A 21,404-nucleotide genomic window follows, 5' to 3' on the forward strand; every position below is an offset into this window, starting at 1 on the left:
CAATTGAGTAATTGATTGATGTCAATTGAGTAATTGATTGATGTCAATTGAGTAATTGATTGATGTCAATTGAGTAATTGATTGATGTCAATTGAAGAGGAGCTATCAATTGGAATATCAAACGAACGTACTGTAGACAATTCAATCAAGATGATCAGAACTTCTAGATGGTTATCATATTGAAAAAGCTCTATGATTGATCGTCAATATAACAAGTGACTAACCAAAAATATGATAACCGAACGCTAGAAGGAAACCTACAAAGATATCACCTCAATTACAAGGATCACTGAATATCAACTAACTAAATACCACTGAATATCACTAAATTACACTGAATACCACTGATATCACTGAGTATCACTGATATCACTGAATACCACTGATATCACCGAAATGATTAATCTCAAATGTTTAAGTCAATCTATTGGTAACTCTCTTCAGCAGTAATATAGGGTCGTGTCGCAACCCACCACATAAGCAGATCAACCTCCCACAGAAAGAATTACCAGCGTTTACTACTACCCCCAGCGGTTTACCAGTTATCCCCCCTAGTGATTGGTTAAGGTTCCGTAACATGGATAATTCAGAAGATATTGATGGCTCTTCCAAAATCGATACAAATCCATGGGAAAATGAAGTAAGTTCCCCCAAAATGAATTCGTCTAATAAAAATTCTGATGATGATTCCATTAAACCACTTCGTTTAGCTAAAAGAAACCTGTCGATAACAAATAGTCCTTCCAAGCTTTCCAATACTTCAATCACCAATACTCCTAAAAATGATGAATTTGTTTGCCGCCCAATAAGATTAGGTAGTAGAAATAAATCAACTGAAAATGAAACGGTTAACGATAATATAACTTCAGTACAATCAACTCCTCGTCGAAATAGTGGGGTCACAATTAGGTCCTTTGAAGAGAAACATAAATCTTTTAATTTGTTGAATTCAGCCATAACTAATGATAATCCGAATCCTCAAACTCCTTCCGGTAGTAAACACAATTCATACATATCTAATAGTCCCAGCTCAAATAAAGACACAAGTCCAAGCCACCTGTCTAACCGGAAATCAATTCAAATTAAAAATTTGCCTATAATTCATTCACCAAAATCTCATGACTCTTCATTTAATATTTCTAAAAATGATGATATGATTTTTGCAGTTTGTTTAGTTGATTTCCATCATGTTAGAGGACCAGAAATCCAATGGTGGAAATCAAATTATCATCCAGTTTTCAATGAAGACCATAAATTATTTAAAAATTTGCCATTTCAAGCATTACCCGATGGTTCTCACTTATTTGAAGAAACTTTTTCAAATTTTAATTTAGTCTATGATTTTAATAATAAAATCTCTCTAGATGAATTAAATGATATTGAACATTTTGATTCAAATCCAAATAACTTGAAGACCTTATTTGGTTGCTCTTGTGTTCGCCAAGTTAAAACTCTAGATCTATCTGTTGAAGAACGTGAAAGACATAAAGATATTACAAGATCAATCGTTCAAAAAGCGGTTGTTGTTATAACAAGAAAACAACCAATTTTCACTAAAATCAAAGAAAAATTATCAATTATTACTAAAAGTTATTTCCAACAAGATAATTTTGACAATGTGGAAATCCTTGAACATCTATTTGATAATTTAAATGACGGTTTTAAATTGGTTCATGATGAAAATGATTCTATTTCAATCAATGATCCTAATAATGAATATTCAAAATTAGATGAAGAATCAAGAGAAAAATTATTACTTGAATCAAAAAATAATGAACAAGAAGAAGAATTTTTCGTTAACCTCAATATTAAACAAACTATTTTAAAATTTAAATCAAATTTTTTAATCATTTTCAAAGCTTTATTATTGGAAAAGAAAATTTTGATTTATTCAAATAATAATTTGGAGTTATTAACTCAATTTCAAAATAATTTAATTTCTTTAATACCAAATTTAATCTCTAATTTAGATTATTCCGGTTGTCCTTTAAGTGATTACACTGAAATCCATTCAACTTTATCAAAACCTCATACCCTTAATACAAATGATCGCCAATCAATGCTAAGATTTTTCGGATTACCCCTACAAATTTTTAATACAAAAAACAATTTTTGGAATCCTTATTTACCTCTACAACAATTAGATGAATTGAAAATTAATAGCTTTATGGCTGGCTGCTCAAATTTATTATTTTTAAATCAAGCAAACCATTTTAAAATTAATTTAATTGTTAACTTAGATACTAATGAAGTCACTTTCCCAATTGGTAAGTCAGATGATTTGAGTCTAAGCTGGAATGATAAAAAATTCATCAATAATTTAATATCGAATATCAATAAAGATGATGAAAATTTCGTCGGTAATGACGACTATATTAGATATCAATTCGAAGATTATTTATCGGGATTGGTCTCAACTACTAGATTCCACCAATACACTGAAAGATTTCTGTCGAATCCCCCAGGTTTTGATACAAAAGTTAATCCAGAATTTGGGGATTTATCCTTGTTTGGTGATGCTTTTATAAAATCATGGAAATCAACTAAAAACTATTATATTTGGGATAAAATTTGTGATGAATTCATTTTCAATTTTCAAGATCCAAAACATATTGGGGTTGATTTGGTCGATAATCAACCCTATGCAATAACCAACATGTTCAATAATTGGAAAAATAAGCTTAATCAACAACAGTCGGATCAAGTTAACGAATCAATGCACCCCCAAAAATTCATTCCAGATGATGGTTTCGTCGTTGTTGGTAATGATAAAACTTCATCAAATACGGAAAATCTGTCTCCCGGTGTATCAGACGTGGTTTCTCCTACCCAATCAATAACATCAGATTCAACAAGAAAGTCTGCTGGCTGGAACTGGGGATTTAAAAAGAAATGATTTTATTGTATTGATTTTTTTTTTTTTTTTTTTTTAATTTTTGATTTCTTNTTCTTATCTTTCTTTTAAGACTTTGTAAATAACAGAAAATAAGTAAACGAATAAAAGCATTTCATACAGATCGCAACAACGTGTGTCTATTTGATTTTTTTTTTTTTTTTTTTTAATTTTTGATTTCTTCTTATCTTTCTTTTAAGACTTTGTAAATAACAGAAAATAAGTAAACGAATAAAAGCATTTCATACAGATCGCAACAACGTGTGTCTATTTGATATAGATTAGAGAATGTTGAAAATGCAACTAGGCAATTTTTTTGCAGTTCAAATTATGTGCCGGATTTTGAAAGTCCATCGCTCTTCGTAAAAAAAAAAAAAAATCGTAAGTCTGAAAAATCCTTCATTAACTTACTAAGGATGAAGCACCCATATCAAATCACTGTCACAGATAAATCAGGAGATCACTTATTTGTATCTGTCAAAAATCATTTATATGCTTTCAATCTCAAAACAGGTGCAGTTGTGGGTTCATGGGTCGATACTGTTGATATTTCTGTTCCATTGAAAAAACAACAAGAAGATAAGATAAAAGTATTGGAACAAGAAGCCTTGAAAAAAGACTCCAATGAAGACGAAGAAAGTGCTAGCAAGAAGCTGAAAAACGCAAATGGTATTAAAATACCTAAGATTCCAGTGCCGGGTCCTGGAGCACCACCAATTTACAACTATGTAAGATCTTTGACTTTATCAAATAATGGAAGGTACTTAATTGGTACCACCGATAGCGATAAAGCTGCTGTCATATTCAATGTTGATTTCAGTGAAGAAAACTGCCTAAAACTTATGAAACGTCAAATATTCCCCAAAAGACCATGTGCTGTTTCCACTAGTGCAGATGATTCAACTTTAATCGTAGCAGATAAATTTGGTGACGTTTATTCCATTCCAATCGATACAAGTGAACCAGTGGATGAAAAATCTTTGGTTCCAATTTTAGGTCATGTTTCAATGTTAAGTGATGTATTGGTAGCTCAACACAACAACAAACAATTTATATTAACTGGGGATAGAGACGAACATATCAGAATCACTAATTATCCAAGAACATACGTGGTTAAAAATTGGCTCTTTGGCCACAGAGAGTTTGTCTCTAATTTACATATACCTTCGTTTGATCCAAGTATATTGATAAGTGGTGGTGGTGATGATTATCTTGCTATTTGGAAATGGCATGAAAATAAATTATTATCTAAAGTTCAATTACGTGATTTGATTCAACCATTCTTGAACGATTCTCATTTACCTCCCGAAAGATTTTTAAAAGATGATTCTCCTAAAGAAATCTCAATTGTTAAAATCTTGACTTATGCTAATCCAAAATCAAACGAAAAACTATTAGTAGTTTTATGTGAAAACACCAATTGCATCTTAACTTTCAAATTAGATGAAAATGAATTTTCTGCCACCCACAAACAAACTTTTGAAACGAAATATCCATTGATCGATATAACCCTATATCAAGATACAATTTTAGCAACTCTTGACATTGAATCAGAAGATAATTTAATTGAGTTGTATAATTTTGACGTTGACTCTGTGTTGAACGATAGCTCGAAAGAAAACTTGTCTTTGATAAATTCCATTTCTCTTGCAAATAATTGTGACGTTGAATCAAGAAAAGATTTCTACCCATTATATTACATTAACTCTTTAAGAAAGAGAAGTGAACATTAAATATATACATATATATTAACTTTTATAGGATTAATGATGATTCACATATAGACTTTTCCATTTTCTTTAGTTAGATCAGATAATTCTTTGGTAGCAATACCCTAATCGTTTTCTACCAAACCACCTTCTTTGCACAAAGCGTAGAACATCGATTCTTTCCTGCTCAACAAGTTAGCAGGTGAATCAAATTCAGCGATTTCACCTTGTTCCAAAACAATGATACGATCAGAATGCATAATTGTATTAAGTCTATGGGCGATAGTCAAAACAGTTCTATTGCTGAATTCGGTTCTGATAGTCTCTTGTAAGATTTGATCAGTTTCAACGTCAACCGCTGCTGTAGCTTCATCCAAAACTAAGATATGTGAAGGAATCAAAAGAGCTCTAGCCAAACACATCAATTGTCTTTGTCCAACAGATAAATTAGAACCACCTTCTGACAACTTGACATCTAAAGCTGATTGAATGTCATTTTCTTCATTATTTGATCTTTCATCAAACATCTTAATAACGTGACTCTTCAAGTGGGATAATTCCAAAGCCTTCCAGAGCTGTTCGTCTGTGAAACAATTAGTTGGATCCAAATTCACCCTAATTGTTCCTTCGAAAACTTGACTATCTTGTGGAATGATAGAAAGCTTACGTCTCAAATCTGCCAAACCGATGGAGCTTGTATCAATATTATCAATATCAATGTTACCGTCGAAACTTTCAATGATTCTGAATAAAGCCAATGTTAAGGAAGACTTACCAGCACCAGTTCTACCAACAATACCGATCTTTTCGTTAGACTTGATAGCAACATTAATGTTTTTCAAAACTAAATCCAATTCGGGTCTATACTTCGTTGAGTAATTGTTGAATTTAACTTCACCCGCTTCAGGCCATTCGGTAGGAGGTCTATTGCTTTCAATAATTTCAGGAGCTTCAGGAGTAAGTGAAGAATATTCCATTATTCTTTCAACAGAAACAATATTAGTCTCAACCTCAACAGTCATACGGACGATCCAATTTAATGATTGGGTAATTTGTAAAGCATAAGAAACCGATAAACCAACAAGACCAGCACTTAGTCTACCAGACTTTAAAGTAAGGATTGCTAATCCAGAAGCCCCTAAAATAATAATTGATCCTAAAAATTCTAATCTTACAGCAAGCCATCTATTAGAATTAATCGAAGGGTGATAAGCACGCATATTTCTATCAACTCTTCCTTGATTCAAGAATTTAAATCTGGTTGCTTGATCGTATGCTCTGATAACAGAAACACCATTTAAGGATTCTTGGAAGTTAGCATAAATTGGGGATCTTGAAACTGAATCTAATCTTCTTAATTCTCTTGAAGTTTTCAAATAAAATTGTTGGTAATAAACATAAAGCACACCCAATGGAATGATAATGAAGATGAATTGCCAAGTAGAGAAACAGATGACAATGATGGTAAATAAGACTTTAGCAGTATTACTAAAGAACATGCTGAAAACTCTACCTAAAATCTCATCAACTTTATAGATATCATTAGAAAATCTATTGAGAATTCTACCAATTGGAGTTGTTTCAAAGAAAGACATTGGTGCTCTCAAAACACTAACTGCCATAGCACTATGTAATTTCTTAGAGCCATGAATAGTACAGAAGACCCACATAAAAACGGAGTTGGTGAAAGCAGAAGCAGAGAAAGCAATACCCAACAAGAAATAAATCCCCAAGTATTTTACTACGTGTGGGTTATAGCCGTACTGTGAGTTAACTTCAGACCAATGTTTTAACCAAATGTTTGAAAGAACCCCAATACCACTGGAAGTGACAGTTGTACCTAAGAACATACAAATATTGTATGGATTACAGGCTTGGGCGTAAGCTTTATATACGTCCCATTTAACTTGCCCTTGTTCCATATGCTCTTTTCTAGCTTTTGTATCTTCGTCTTCTTCTTCTTCTTCTCCAAGTTCTTCATCTGGAACCAAAGAAGCATCAGAAGCTCTTCTTAAACTCGAGACATCCAAATCGGAATCACTTTCCAAATTAGAAAAATCAATTTCGCTAGGGTTTTCAGAACCTTCTTTTCTAACTGAAGAAGTAGCAGACATAGGAGTGGCAGTGCCGGAATTGTCCCTTTTCTTACCAAAATCCTTTATCAATTGACGCAATTGACTCTTTTCTTGTTTCATAATGTCATCATAAGTTCCTTGTTCCACAAGCTTACCATCCTTGACCATATGTAAATTATCAGCAATACTCAATACACCGATTGAGTTAGTAGCCAAAATCTTACACTTTGATTTAAGTAAACCGTTTGGCCCAAGAACATGACTAATCAAATGCTTTCCAACATGTTCATCAACAGCACTCAATGGATCATCCAATAAGTAAACGTCAGCTCTAGCATAAACAGCTCTAGCCAAAGATAATCTAGCTTTTTGACCACCAGAAAGAGAGATACCCTTTTCACCAACTTCAGTCTTATCACCTTTTGGTAATATTTTCAAATCGATATTTAATGCACATGCCTTCAAAACACGATCATAAAATTGAGCATCAAATTTATGACCAAACAAAACATTGTCCTTAACGGTAGCATTCATAATCCATGGAACTTGAGGGACATAAGCGACTTTACCATTGACCTTTACCTCACCATCCAATTTATATAAATCACCCAAAAGAGATTGAATAATAGAGGATTTACCAGAACCAACTCGTCCAACAATACAATCAAGTTCACCTTTCTTAACTTTCAAGTTGATATTGGATAAAGCAACTTTAAAGTTTTCTTCATCTTTGGGTTTTGACCACAAGAAGGTACCATTTTTGATAGAAACAGCAACACCTCCATTTTGAACGCTTGGACCCCTAATGACAGCATCAGATTGTAATTCAGCACTCGTTAAAAAGTTAGTTAATCTTGAAATAGCAACTTGAGCCTCAACAATATTGGTGATAACCATGGGGAAGACCGCTAATGGGAATGACAATAAGTTGAATAAAGCCAAAGCTGGGAAGACAATATCAGTGGTTAAATTACTTGTGCCAATAATCACGAAAACGGTGAAAGTAGAACAACTAACTAAGAAAGGGGCCAAAGTCCAAGTAAAGTTGGAAGCAGCACCAAAGACACCCATTCTTCTTAAGTTCTTCAATTCTTTTTCATTTCTAACGTGATTCAATTTTTCCAAGTATGGTTTTTCCCAACCGTATAATTTTAATGACTTAATGTTATTCAAGATTTCGCTGATTAATCTTGATCTTTCATCTTTATTTTTCATTTGAGTTTTCTGTAACTTCTTTTGATATCTGGCGATAAAACTATTTAAAGGAATCATGATGACCATAACAGCAACACCAGCCCACATAGCACTTCCAAGAATTCCGTGTAATGAATATAAACATAAGAAAATTTGGAAAGGACCAGACCAAACAATCAGCAAGTTTTGAACCAAGTCTTGCAATCTTTGGACATCAACAGACATTAAATTAACAATATCACCAGTTGAAGATTCCTGTTTAGTTTCATTCGATAAGACCAAAGATTTGTTATAAACGACTGAAGTTAATGATGTTTTAATTTTCATACCAGTATCAAAAGCCCTTTGAAAGTATTGATGTAAGAAAGCAGTTTGGGTCACAGATACAAAAAACATAGAAACGGCAATCATTAATCCCCTGGTTAAAGGAATTGGTTCACCTTCTTTCAAAGATTCGGTGTAATCATTTACAAATCTGATCAAAAGTTTTAATAATTGAGGTTGAACAAAACCCAATATATCTTGTAAACCTTTAAAGAGACCACCAAGAACAAATTCAGCACCGAAGGCTTTTGCAAGTGCCCAAAACAAAGAAGGTTTGGTTTGAGAATACCAATAATGATAGAAACTTTCTGACGTAGAATTTGATTTCAAATCTTTAGGTAAAAAGGGTAAATCTTTTTCATCTAAAAACTTCAAATAACCTCTTCTCATAAGTGGATTCATCCAAGCAAAAGTAATTCTAGAGAAAACATGAGCTCTATCGAAAGGAGATTTTTTCAAGTCATCAAAAGAACTCACTGGTCTAGGAGGAAAGCTTACTTCTAGCACAAGAATGAAGAAGGCATTCACAAGAGAGAGAATGGTGAAAATACCGTACTGTTCCTTGATGGTATCTCTTAATTTTAAATTGACCACTTTACCAAAACCGAAAACGATTTGAAATAACCAATAGAATAACAAAACACCACTTGGAATAGTAGATTTGAACTGCTCAACATAATGAATAGCGTATGCTACCAAGATTGCAATAGCATTTAAGCCATTCGAAGTATTAATAACATCAAATTTGTGATAATTAAAATACAAAACCAATTGAAAAACCAATTGAACGAAAACTAATAATAACTTGGTATAGAAAGACCACGAAATTCTATTACTGGTAGAAGGTTTACAAGTTCTTAAACTCTGAACATGGTAAGATCCTACTAAAATCATGGCAAGAGAAGCTACCCCAAAAAGAATACCTTGAACGAAACATGGAGTCAAGTCAAGATATTTATTGGATATAGGACCCCAACCATCTGAATGTGTACACGAAAACCAACCATTTCCAGCAGCTAAAGTACCATTTGATTTGACGCCACTGGCCAACGAAACATCATTTAAACTCGATGAATAAAGTAATGGCAAATGACTGAAAAAGTTCCAATTATTCTGGATATGAACCGTATCTAAATTAAAAGCTTCTGCCTGCTCCATATTGCCTTCTTATCAATTCTGACCAGCAAAGTAGCAACGAAAGCTCGTTTTTAGAGAGAATAGTTGGAAATTGAATTAGTATTCGAATGGCTTTTCTCCTGTTTCTATATTCTTTTTTTTTTTTTTTTTTTATATATATATTTTTTTTTTCACTGGATAAGATTCCGCGCATCATTAGATTACTAATAAAAAACGGTTGAAAATCCATTGCAATTAGAACCGTTATCGATTTTTACAGCAAATACAATAAATAATGATTTGATATGCTTAACGTTTATAAAAGTGATTTTGATTATGTAGAAATGAAAAGGAGTTGAGGGAAAAAATCAAGAAAAAGGAAAATAATTACAATTAAATCATAGAAATTACTTGAAAAGTTTTTTAAGTTTTGATCTTTTCTTATCTTTTGAAGAACTAGCATCGGTTGAACCAGAAGAAGGCAGGTTTCCAACGTGAGAGTTTCTTTTTTGGTAATGCAGTGGAACGGCATTACCGTTACTGTTTGTAGGTTGAGGGGTAACTGGCGGTGGGAATTTTGGTTGGCCCGTTTCAAATAAATGAAGAGGAGCTTCTTTTGGCTTATTAAGGTCTTTAAACAATTGTAAATCCAATTCTTCCATATGTTTAACTTTATCAATACTTTGTAAACCAATTAAGAAGTCTCTTGGTTTTAAAAGAGCTTCTGAACCAATATAAATATCTTTATTTGTTGCTTGAGCCAATTCATAAATTGACCTAGTTTCTGAATAGGTTATACCACCGGCAACATAACAGAAGATTCTTTGTTTTGGTTTGGTTAAGCCCAGATTAACTTTATACGAAGACTGAGCCCAAGAAGCTTTGACTCTTGGGTTTCTTAAAGATCCACTAACTGGACCATTTGAATTGGTAGAATTCGAAGATCTTTGAGCTGCAGGAATATCATCTTCTAAAGGCTTGTCCCTGAAATAGGGGAACCAAGATTCATCTAATTGATACTTCATGGCATTTTGTAAAACATCTTTAACCCCAGGTCCAAATCTTGAAGTGTTATAAGTACCTTCATTATTAATTGTATGGAACAGATGTTTAACGATTTTTTTATCATTAACTGATTTTTTCACGATTGGGAAACCTAACTTATGTAAATTAAAGAAACATCTTGTAATTAAAGAAGTGGTTTGTTTTTGATGTACACCAATAAAACTAGCTAATTTAACAAAATCAGATTCAACCAACCCACCACGATATAAAGCGTAAATTAAAACCAATCTAATTTTATCATTAATATGCAAATCATCTCTTGAACATAAAACAATTAAATCATCATGTAAGTTTTTATTTCTTACCCCTTCGAAACTTGTACCACCTGCAGCACAAGTTTGTTCGAAATCAGCTGCAAATTCTGCTAATTTTCTATTAGCATTTATATCAAGACATTCATCAACTAAAGTTTTGTGTAAAGTAATTTGTCTTCTTTCTTCATCGAAACCTTTTAAATTAGCCACAACCCACATCAAATCGCTTGAGGTTGTTGCTTTTGATCTATCAACCATTAAAGGGTTGTTTTTAATTAATTCATTAATTTTATTAATGATTAATTCAGAACTTTCGATGATATGAAGATGTCTTAGACTGACCCAATTTTCATCGTCTTCATTTTCCAAAGTGACTTCAACTTTTTGAGATTCCCCACGCTCATTTTCAGTTTGATATTTGTATTTACCAAAACGTTCTAAACTTTCCACTATATCCATAGCCATAGCTTGATAACTAAATTCGTGTAATAAAGGAGCATATAAATCAAGAGTACGGTCGGTAATCAATAGAATCGATCTTGGTTTCCCCTCAATAGACTGAGGAGGATAATCACTATTCTCACGAGCATAATTATCAATTTGATTTTGAACTTCATCAGCAATTAATTCTGGTAATCTTGAAGCAAAATGACTAGAATCTTTTGGATTATAAAAACGAATCAATGGGAACTCCCCGGTTATAACAATCAAATTCATAATTGCTTTTGCAGCTTTTCTAACCTGGGCCAATACTAAATCTGCACAATTTTCATTATAATATATTGCCATTGAGTTCGGAGTATTTGAATCAGCCAAAAATACTCGTTGTTCCACTGGATGAAACACAGTTGGAGTGAAGTAGACATTGTTCCCATTATCAAAGTAATGGAGAACTTTGGGGTTATTCATAAACTTGGTAGAATGGAAAAACGAATAGCTTTCAACATCCTTTTGCACTAATGGTAAGAACAACCCATGTCCCTTTTTGTACCGGTGGGTTTGAACGTCGGCAATCATACAATTGATGGTAAAAGGGTTTAAGTCAACAAAATAGATCCCTTCCACATATGATTGAATCTTACGTTTCGAATCAATTCTTTCAATAGACGTAACTATTCTTAACAAAGCATCCTTGGAGACTACTTGGTTCAATACCGACTCAGTCTTCTCATCAGTAACCAACGTATACAATCCTCCACCTAGCTGGATTGACTTGATCTTATCCAAAAGATATTGTCGCTGAAGGAATATCAAAGAGGATGGATCTTGTGTTTTACTCATGATTCAATGAATGCTGTCCCCAAAACAGAATGAAAAAAAAATTAAATAAAATAAAATAATAATAATAGTATGATAAGAACGTAAAAAGAATTATAATAAATACAACAAAGCAAAAGAATTGAATAACAAAGCACGAGGAATACCTTCAAATCCAATCTTGACCCGATTAAAAGAATCCTCGTTAAAGAAACCAAAATATAATTGATCTTACTGTTTTTTTGACGCAGATTTTGGAACTTTAAATTTCACCGTTTTGTTTTGGTGGAAACACCTTTTTCCATAAAGGGAGATGTACGGGTGCGGAGAAGGGGAATACGATGTAAAAGCATAGGCTGGTGAAGCATTGGAAAGAACAACAAGTTTTGTTTCCCGTAGTGAAACTTCAAATTGGTGTTGTCAAAGGATACCATTACAAACGATATTGAGAGAGGTTTACTTAGGAGTTGGCATTAGAATTAGCGCTGTTGACTTGGCTTAGCACTCATTGCAGATCAATAAAGTTCGTATATTAGTTTTTTCAAGAAGAAGAAGATTGAATTATATGATTAGGGTTGAAGATGGGATCCAGTAACTCACCAAATAAGAATGGTGAAGCACTAATATATATATTGGGATGGTACATTTTTTCGTTGTCGATATCGATATATAATAAATGGATGTTTGGAAAAGGATTGGATTTTAAATTTCCAATTCTTATTACTTCATTTCATCAATTCTGTTTAATGATTTTAAGTTGTGGGGTGTTATATTTCAATCCCAGATTACGTCCTACCATCAATACAATAAATGAAGATGAGGGTCATGATGAAGACATCAATGAACTAACCCCGCAAGAGAAGTCGAATGAAAGCTTTATAACGTTTTTATCAATATTCAAGATGAAATTAACAACTTATTTCAAGCAAATATTCCCGTGTTCATTGGCAAGTAGTGGGGATATTGGATTATCAAACGTTTCTTTCAAATTTGTTTCATTATCATTGTATACCATGTTGAAAACCTCATCGCTCATCTTTGTATTACTTTTCGGGCTTTTATTCAAGTTGGAAAAATTCCACTGGAGACTAGTGGTTATTGTTTTAGTAATGACTGGATCGGTGGCAATGATGGTTAAAAAGCCGGATGTGATTGATTCAATACCCAATAATGGTGACGAGTATAGTAAAATGGGGATAATCTTAGTATTGGGGGCTTCAATGATGTCAGGATTGAGATGGTCTTTCACCCAATTGTTATTAAAACGTAACAACTATACCAACAACTCGATACTGACAATTTTCTATATAAGTCCTTCAATGTGCGCTACATTGTTTTTAGTTGGATTGATTTTCGAAGGTTGGCTGAATTTTACTTCCTCTCCAATATGGGAAATCAAAGGTTTATTTGGTACAATCGGCTTAATGATAATACCAGGAGTGTTGGCGTTTATGATGACTTTATGTGAATTTAAATTATTGACAGTAGCCCAAATTATTACCCTTTCAATAGCAGGAATATTCAAAGAATTATTAACCATCATATTAAGTTCGATTATATTTGGTGATAAATTAAGCTTTATCAACTGCATTGGATTGATTTTCACTTTCATCGATATCATGTGGTATAATTATTATAGATATAAAGAGAATCAAATGAAGACCTATCAAAAAATTCCAACTGAAGTAGCTGAAAATTCAAGTTCAAGTATCGATACAATAATTGAGAGTGAAATTGGTAATAATCGTGGCAATTTAACCAACGTCGAACTAAGAAAATTGTAGACTCTAGTGAATATATATATATATAGATAAAAATATAAAATAATTAGACATATATTTAGATTTACATATAGTTATAATGACAAAACTTTTAAACTCTATAATAAAACAACAAAACCAATAAAACCCAAAATTGTAAATAGCAAACCCAAGAAACTTGTTTGATCATGATTATGATTTAAAGGAGTAGGTTTCAAACGACTACCCCAATTTTTGGAACTAGTAGTATTTTCTTTTGCAGCACTAGCCATACCAGGAAGGATTGAACTATGAGTATCTGATTGACCATTAGTTAAAATTTTACCTGATTCAATAACCGCACCCAGAAATCTTGCTGGTATGTCTGTAGTAGAATCAGTATTTGTCGAATAAGACCAAGTGACCGGATCAGAGATTTTGTGATGAGTTGCAAAAGGTATTTTACCCGAAGAAATATAATCGATTGATTTCGAATTAGTTAAATTTCTTGGATGAAAGCTAGAAGGGTTATTGGAAAAGCTAAAATCTTTTAAGTTTATATCTAAATTTTGATTAGTATTTGCTAGGGCAATTTTATCACCTTCGTTATCTACTGCAAGATAAATTTGACGGATGAAATCACTACCTAAACTAAAATAACCACTTGAGGAAGAAGGTAAGAATTGTAAGAAACAAGCTTTTTCACCGTTATTGAATTGTAAACTTTGACTATTAAAATAAGCTTCAGAAGTGAAGGCACTTAATTCTATATTAATTTTTAAAGGACCAAAAACAAATTGAAGAATTGGTTGATTTTCATAAACGTTATCACACTGAACAATCCATCGGTCAGTTTGATAATTGTAAACCGCATTAATTTGCATTGCTAAATTAACCAAAGTTTCTAGAGGTAAATAAGTATAATAAGATCTTGGATCCAATAAAACTCCAATTGAGCTAAGATTTGAATTTAACGAAAGGGTATTACCATTTTTAGAATTTTCAATTATTAAATCATCTAATTGTAAAATTGGTAATTTAACAAAATTATTATTATCGTTGTCATTAATACCAGTATAATTAATTAAATCAAATTCATAAAAATCACCAGACAAATATTTAGTATTTACCGAACCGGGAAGTAATAGGCCAAAAGGACGAGTATCATTCTGAAAGAAAAGTGAATAACCTGAACTATTAATATATTCATTCAGTTTAAGAGAATCCAAAAAACCTGATCCATAAGGGTTACCGGCTAATCCCAACCCCCCTTCGAAAACGTTAGAATCATTAACCAAATTGAAAGTGAAATCCGGTAATTCAATAACTTTATTATTCGATGATATAAAAGTTAAATTTGATGAAAATAATTCTCCATCCGCAAGAATTTGATTAACATAATTTATAGAATAGGGTTGTCCATTATAAACCCCTGGTTTTGTTGGAGTTGGGAAATCAGAATTGAACGATGTAGTAGTTGTTACCGAATCCCCTTGGGTTTTAGTTATAATTGGAGAAGTGAAAAAAGCCCCATAATCATAACAGTCAACTAATTCCCAATCATTATTAAAAGCAGTCAATACTGGAGGATCTAAATTCATCGAATAAAGCGAGGTATGATCATAGAACCACTGATTATAGATATCACATTGTAAAATCTCATCTCCATTCATCAACCATATATCTGGCTGTAAGAAATCAATCCTCACTTGCATACTATTATTATTTGCATCTTGAAGTACAATATCATAGAGAGTATCTCCGTCATGCAGAGTAAGTACAAATTGAAGTAACTCATGATCTTCCGAATTCAATGTAGTCAACGATCTATGTGAACTAGTTGAACTAGTACTACTTTTGGAACTCGTAGTCTTTCTTGTAATCTTGGTAGAACTAGATGATTCTAGTTCCGGAGTTCTCGTCACTTTATCCTTGGTTATAGTAACTCTTATATCTTCAGCTGAGGACTCGGCACTCACCAAGCTGCTTAGCACGGGCAATAACAAGCACAACCAACCCAAATACATCACTTCTCTATCAACTAATCAACTAACAAGAACAACTAATGGTACTCACTTGAGATGTTTATATTAATAGGGCTCTTCTCACGAGAAAAATTTCAAAAGATGAGTCTATTTTTAACTTATATATTAAGCCTTGGTTATGTATAGACATCTACAGAGCCCTCCGCACGTATATATAGCGATATATATATTCATTTTACAGGCACCTCCATACATTCGGGATAGTACTGGGCTGGCAGGGGAGGACAATACCGTTGGATCAGTAATAATAGCATGGGGGAATGAAAAGGCGGTGTACGGGTGTATTTTTTCTTCGTTTAGTTGGTTTAGTGTTTGGCCGGTGGTCACAGCCAAAACAGTTAGTTAGAATTCGTATCAAAGGTAACAATCAGTAAAGCATACTCTACAGTCAATACATGTTTATACCCAGTTAATAGGGTGGTTCGGTTTAGTGGCTAATTTTCCAGTGCGTTTTTCAGTAGTCTCTTTGTCTTTTCTCGTTTGTTCTTTGTTTTTTTTGTTTTTTTTTTTTTTTTTTTTGATGCTCTACTTCTTCCTTAACTACTACTTTACACTTATCTTGTTTTAAAGGACTCCATTTCCGGCCTACTCATTCGTTATTGCAAGTGCTTCCCCTTGAATAATCCGTCCCCGTTGCGTGTGCTCTTTCCACTAGTGTGCCGGGTTCGATAAGTTTTGATTTGTTCATTTCCTTTTTTTTTTTTTTCAAGGCGGCTAACTGATTTTAATGCTTATATTTGATTGATTACACTTTATGTGGTATTAGATTATAATCTTACATCTTTCACTTGCTGAACTAACTAATAGAGGAAGAATCGATCAGAGGTATTTGTTCACTTGAAATACACCCTTCCCCTTTCTACCCCCTCTTCTTTGAAATCGTTTCAAAATGAGAAGATTGAAGATTGGTATTAGGCCTCAACTTATCATCCTTGTTGGGTTTGCTTCTTTATTTTCCTTACTCATTCTTGCCATAGTAACTGGGGTCTACTTCAGCTCTAATTTGTCGAATCTTCGAGCGGAAAGACTTCAGGTTATATCACAATTGAAAACTACCCAAATTCAACAATCAGTTGAATACATATACTATCAGATTTATTGGTTGAGTAACAAGGATACCGTTTATGCTCCGCTCAACTCACATGTTGCTGGTAATGGGACCCATGGGATCTTTGCCGATGCTCAACAAACGTTGGATCAATTTTTAACTTCATCGGAATTGTTTAGCGCTGCTCGTCTTTATGATTTATATTTGGACGTGGTGGCTGAATCTTATAATAATGAAACTTCTATCTCAACCCCAACCATGGACTATTTATTCCCATTGTCTGCAAATACAACCATTCCTTCTAGTTTATTAAACACTACAAATCAAGCCTCCGGTTACGGTTATGTGACTGGTCCAATGTCTAACTCATCAGATGTTCTCTCAACTTACTTCATTGGTATTACGGTCCCTGTTTACTCAAACTCTTCCATCATTTTATCAGAACCTTCAATCTCGGGTTATTTGACCGTATTGGCAAGTGCTTCGAATATTCAATCAGCAATTTATGATCCGAGATCCTCTCAATCTGATGATTCTTCTGTATCCACAAAAACTAAGTCCTCATCAACTTCAACCACTTCAGATTACTATGTGGTTGCAGTTAAACCGATATTCGAAACTAACTCTTCGTCGGGTTCGGATTCCTCGCATGACAAACTTCCTATTGGATTCGAACCAGTTTTCCCCACGGAAAGAGATTTAATTAAAACCAATCATGTTTATGGTATTAACTCAAGTGACGCCATTAAACTAGCTTTAACTAAAGAAACTGGCTCTAGTACTAAAATTAAATCTTACTCTGATCATTGGATTGCAATTGGTTTCACTCAAATAAGATTGGATGAAGAAACTTATTGGTCGGTTTTAATTGAACAACCAAGATCTAAATTCTTAGAACCAATTAAAAAATTAACCAAAATCATCATTGGTGTGGTAATTGGTATTGGTGCTTTTATGTGTTTGATCACTTTCCCATTAGCAGTTTTCTTTGTTAGACCCATTACTAAATTAAAAGAGGCTACTTTTGCTATAACAATGCTGAAAAAACAACATAAAAAACATATGAAAGAAAAGGAATTATTATCAGCTACTACTTCAGAATCGGATACTTCTATCAATCACCATCAAAATTTTGGAGATTCGTTAAAAGTTCCCCCTTCCTCAAATCCCCCAATCAATACTTCGGTTTTATCTAAAAGACACAGTGTCAATTCTACAGAATCTTGTAATAATTCATCAGTCTATTCAACTGGTATTAGATTACCAAGCAAGATTCCAAATTCAAAAAAATTCTTCAAAGATGAATTAACAGAATTATCAGAAGCTTTTAATATTATGATTGAAGAATTGGATAAACAATATACTCATTTAGAAGATCGGGTTAAAATTCGTACTAAAGAATTAGAGGCTTCCAAAGTCGAAGCTGAAGCTGCAAATGAAGCTAAAACTGTTTTCATTGCTAATATATCCCATGAATTAAGAACTCCTCTTAATGGTATATTAGGTATGACTTCAATTGCATTGGAAGAAAAAAATCATGCTAGAATCCAAGATTCCTTAAAATTAATTCATAGATCGGGTGAATTATTATTACATATATTAACTGAATTATTGACTTATTCAAAAAATACTCTTAATCGTTCTAAATTAGAAAAATCACATTTTCAAATTTTGGAAATCGCTTATCAAGTTCAATCAATTTTTGGTAAATTAGCTTCTGATCAAAGAGTTAAATTAAATTTATCTTTAAAACCAAATGCTATAAGGAAATTGTTTTTATATGGTGATTCAAATAGAATTATTCAAATTGTCATGAATTTAGTTTCGAATAGTTTAAAATTTACTCCAGTTGATGGTTCAGTTGATGTTAGTTTCAAATTACTAGGTGAATATGATTTTAATCGTTCAAAACTTGATAATTTCGATAAAGTTTATATCTTGAGAAATTCGAATAATTCATCTTCTCCTCCGAAAACTTCTCCAACTTCTGCTAAATCAACTGCTACCACCACCACTACTGCTAATAATACCTTTAATTCAACTCCAATTCCGACTCCCGTAACTGCAAATACTTCAATCCCTCAAAATCCAGAATCCGTCAACATTAATAATCCTAATACTAAATATTATCATAACAAAACTACTCCTGAAACTCCCGTATCAAATGAGTCCAATCCTAATAATCATGATATTGAATTAAGTACAATAAATTCAATTAAGTCCATTAACAATGAAGAAGTCTCGAGAAACTCACAATCGGCCTTGCGTCCATTTTCTTCAAATTCTTCAAGTTCGAGACCAATGTCACTTGGTTTAGAGGATGATAATATCAGTGTGGTTACATTATCAACAGCTGAATATGAAAATACTATTTTCCAATCTCAGTTCAACCGTAATAGCTTGATCCGTAGAGCAAGCAATAATCACAAACCATTGCCTGAAAGACCAAATAAAAGCATTCATAAAGACATTAAAGAATCAGATACTGATGATGCAAATAATAATGATGAAAATCATAAAAGTGTCGTAACTAATGGTAACAATCACATTAATGGACACGCTGATTCTGACAGAGCCAAGGAAGATTCAGACAAAACTGTTCACGAATCTGATACAAACGAAAATCCAACTACCCCAAAAACTGATACCAATCTGAATTCATCAGAAGAAACGGTTGATGAGAAACCAATGAATGGAAAGGCCAATAATGTACAACCACCCAAAGAAAATGTCATTCCACCAACACCTCCCTCAAAACTTACCGAATTATCTCGTGATGAATTACTTCGTGAACAAAAAGCTGAATTATTACCTCCTAAAAAAGCCTGTCCTCCTCCTAAAAATAATAGTAATGTCTCATTATCAACAACTATGACAAATAGTTCCAATATGTCACAAACTTCAACTTTTTCAAATAGCGAAATGGTGAAGAACAATAAAGTGTTCAAGATGAGAAACTTGTATGAACCAAAAACCTGGGTTTTACAAATAGAGGTTAGCGATACTGGTCCAGGTATTGAACCGGCTTTACAAGAGAAAGTCTTTGAACCTTTCATTCAAGGAGACCAAACTCTCTCTAGAAGTTACGGTGGTACTGGATTGGGATTATCTATTTGTAGACAATTGGCCAAAATGATGAACGGTACATTAACATTGAAATCGACAATTGGCCAAGGTTCAACTTTTACATTTACTGTTCCATTACCACAAACTGGTGAAGTTTTAGTACCTGAAAGTGAAATGGATGAATTTTGTGATGATGAATTCAATCCAAAATCTAAAGTTAATAGAAAAGTTGCTTTTGATATATCCGATGATTCAACCAATAGTGAACATAATGAAACTGAAACTACAATTCATTCGAGTTCTTCTCAAACTCAACCAGGTGTATTCCAATTTAATTCAAATGGAGAATCTTTATCTAACTCTGAAATGAATAGAGACAAAGATCATGAATCATCCCACGATAGTGAATATGAACGAGATCATGAATCGGAAACTCCTATAGTAAAAGTTGAAGATAATTCAAGTACTTCGAGCCATGGTTATAGTTTCAACACCAAGGCATCGAAAGCTTCATCTGATAGTAATGATACTAGACGATTTAAACATAAGTTAGAGATTCCTTCAAGAACTGCATTATTTGAAAAGCCACATTTGATTGCTAGATCATCTACAGGAACTGCAAATTCTTCCAATACTACTGATAAGACCGATCATAACTTATTAGAAGAAATGGCACACTTGAGGATTTTAGTTGCTGAAGATAACATGGTTAATCAAGAAGTTATTAAAAGAATGTTAAAATTGGAAGGATTCCAAAATATTACAATGGCTTTTAATGGTGCAGAAGCAGTTGAATTTGTTAAAGAATCTTATGAAAAATTTGAATTATTTGATTTAATTTTTATGGATATCCAAATGCCAAATATCGATGGATTAACTGCTACCAAAATGATCAGAAATAATTTACGTTATGATAGACCAATCATTGCATTAACTGCATTCGCAGATGAAAGTAATGTTAAAGAATGTCTCAATTGTGGTATGTCTGGATTTTTGGCCAAACCAATCAAGAGAACCAATTTACGTAAGATTATTAATGAGTTCAGTCCATCTCTATTAAACGATATTATCACCACTCCTCAGACCAATCAAAGTGATGAGAAAAGATTAGGATATGGATCGGGATCAGAAATGACCCGCGGTTCCGTCAATAGCATCATTGACGATGCTCAAAAAAGCGATTGTTAATCAACTATACCCCTTTATTCCACTACTTACGACGTGAATGACTTTTATAATGCATTTTTAATTAATTTTTTTATTACTATTATTATTATTATTTCCCCTATAATTGATAAATTTTTGTTTTACTACCCCCAGCATATCTTGTTCTTTTCATATTTTTTTCATTTTTGCCCTTCTGCTTGTTTTTTTTCTGTTTTTCCTTTCCTGTTGTTTATTTTCCTGCTTTGATCATTTAAAGTTTACTGATGTTGAAGAATGTTCTTCAACTTTAATTTTCAATACAAAGGAATCAAGTTACAAAATAAACACCAATGAAATCAGTACCTATTCAATTACAATCACTAGCTAATTCACAACAAGTTTATGCTTTGTACTATAGTTATTCTCCAGTTAAATTTAATCTCTGTTAGCTCATTTATAGCCTAAATAATCTT

At 32.9% G+C, this 21,404-nt stretch overlaps 7 protein-coding genes across 7 annotated transcripts; 4 read left to right on the plus strand and 3 right to left on the minus strand.

Moving 5' to 3' along the window:
- Positions 1–655: 655 nt before the first annotated feature.
- HYPBUDRAFT_110862 (uncharacterized protein) lies at positions 656–2,896 on the plus strand (the record flags this gene model as incomplete). Its single annotated transcript, XM_020218789.1, has 3 exons — positions 656–868; positions 923–1,658; positions 1,746–2,896. The coding sequence occupies 3 exons, from the start codon at positions 656–658 to the stop codon at positions 2,894–2,896; spliced, it is 2,100 nt and encodes a 699-aa protein (XP_020075475.1).
- Positions 2,897–3,309: 413 nt separating this feature from the next.
- Positions 3,310–4,626, plus strand: HYPBUDRAFT_140708 (uncharacterized protein; the record flags this gene model as incomplete). Its single annotated transcript, XM_020219760.1, has 1 exon — positions 3,310–4,626. The coding sequence occupies one exon, from the start codon at positions 3,310–3,312 to the stop codon at positions 4,624–4,626; it is 1,317 nt and encodes a 438-aa protein (XP_020075476.1).
- YCF1 (ATP-binding cassette glutathione S-conjugate transporter) lies at positions 4,605–9,440 on the minus strand. Its single transcript, XM_020219761.1, has one exon. It carries the CDS (start codon positions 9,351–9,353, stop codon positions 4,728–4,730), a length of 4,626 nt encoding a protein of 1,541 aa, XP_020075477.1. The 5' UTR covers positions 9,354–9,440; the 3' UTR covers positions 4,605–4,727.
- Positions 9,441–9,622: 182 nt separating this feature from the next.
- Positions 9,623–12,074, minus strand: SEC1 (Sec1p). Its single transcript, XM_020222562.1, has one exon. It carries the CDS (start codon positions 11,909–11,911, stop codon positions 9,719–9,721), a length of 2,193 nt encoding a protein of 730 aa, XP_020075478.1. The 5' UTR covers positions 11,912–12,074; the 3' UTR covers positions 9,623–9,718.
- A 394-nt stretch (positions 12,075–12,468) lies between these two features.
- On the plus strand, positions 12,469–13,671 carry HYPBUDRAFT_157584 (uncharacterized protein; the record flags this gene model as incomplete). Its single annotated transcript, XM_020222298.1, has 1 exon — positions 12,469–13,671. One exon carries the CDS (start codon positions 12,469–12,471, stop codon positions 13,669–13,671), a length of 1,203 nt encoding a protein of 400 aa, XP_020075479.1.
- A 218-nt stretch (positions 13,672–13,889) lies between these two features.
- On the minus strand, positions 13,890–15,431 carry YPS7 (putative aspartic endopeptidase; the record flags this gene model as incomplete). The annotated part of the gene is made up of 1 exon (XM_020223979.1): positions 13,890–15,431. A coding segment is annotated over one exon (1,542 nt), but the record flags the coding sequence as incomplete, so codon positions are not given.
- A 1,129-nt stretch (positions 15,432–16,560) lies between these two features.
- On the plus strand, positions 16,561–20,973 carry SLN1 (Sln1p; the record flags this gene model as incomplete). The annotated part of the gene is made up of 1 exon (XM_020222299.1): positions 16,561–20,973. One exon carries the CDS (start codon positions 16,561–16,563, stop codon positions 20,971–20,973), a length of 4,413 nt encoding a protein of 1,470 aa, XP_020075481.1.
- Positions 20,974–21,404: the final 431 nt, after the last annotated feature.

The sequence above is a fragment of the Hyphopichia burtonii genome (genome assembly GCF_001661395.1).
Source record: "Hyphopichia burtonii NRRL Y-1933 unplaced genomic scaffold HYPBUscaffold_5, whole genome shotgun sequence".
NCBI lineage: Eukaryota > Fungi > Ascomycota > Pichiomycetes > Serinales > Debaryomycetaceae > Hyphopichia > Hyphopichia burtonii.

Coding starts and splice junctions, on each gene's coding strand:
- YCF1 (XM_020219761.1), bottom strand. CDS start 9,353: ATGGAGCAGGCAGAAGCTTTTAATTTAGATACGGTTCATATCCAGAAT.
- SEC1 (XM_020222562.1), bottom strand. CDS start 11,911: ATGAGTAAAACACAAGATCCATCCTCTTTGATATTCCTTCAGCGACAA.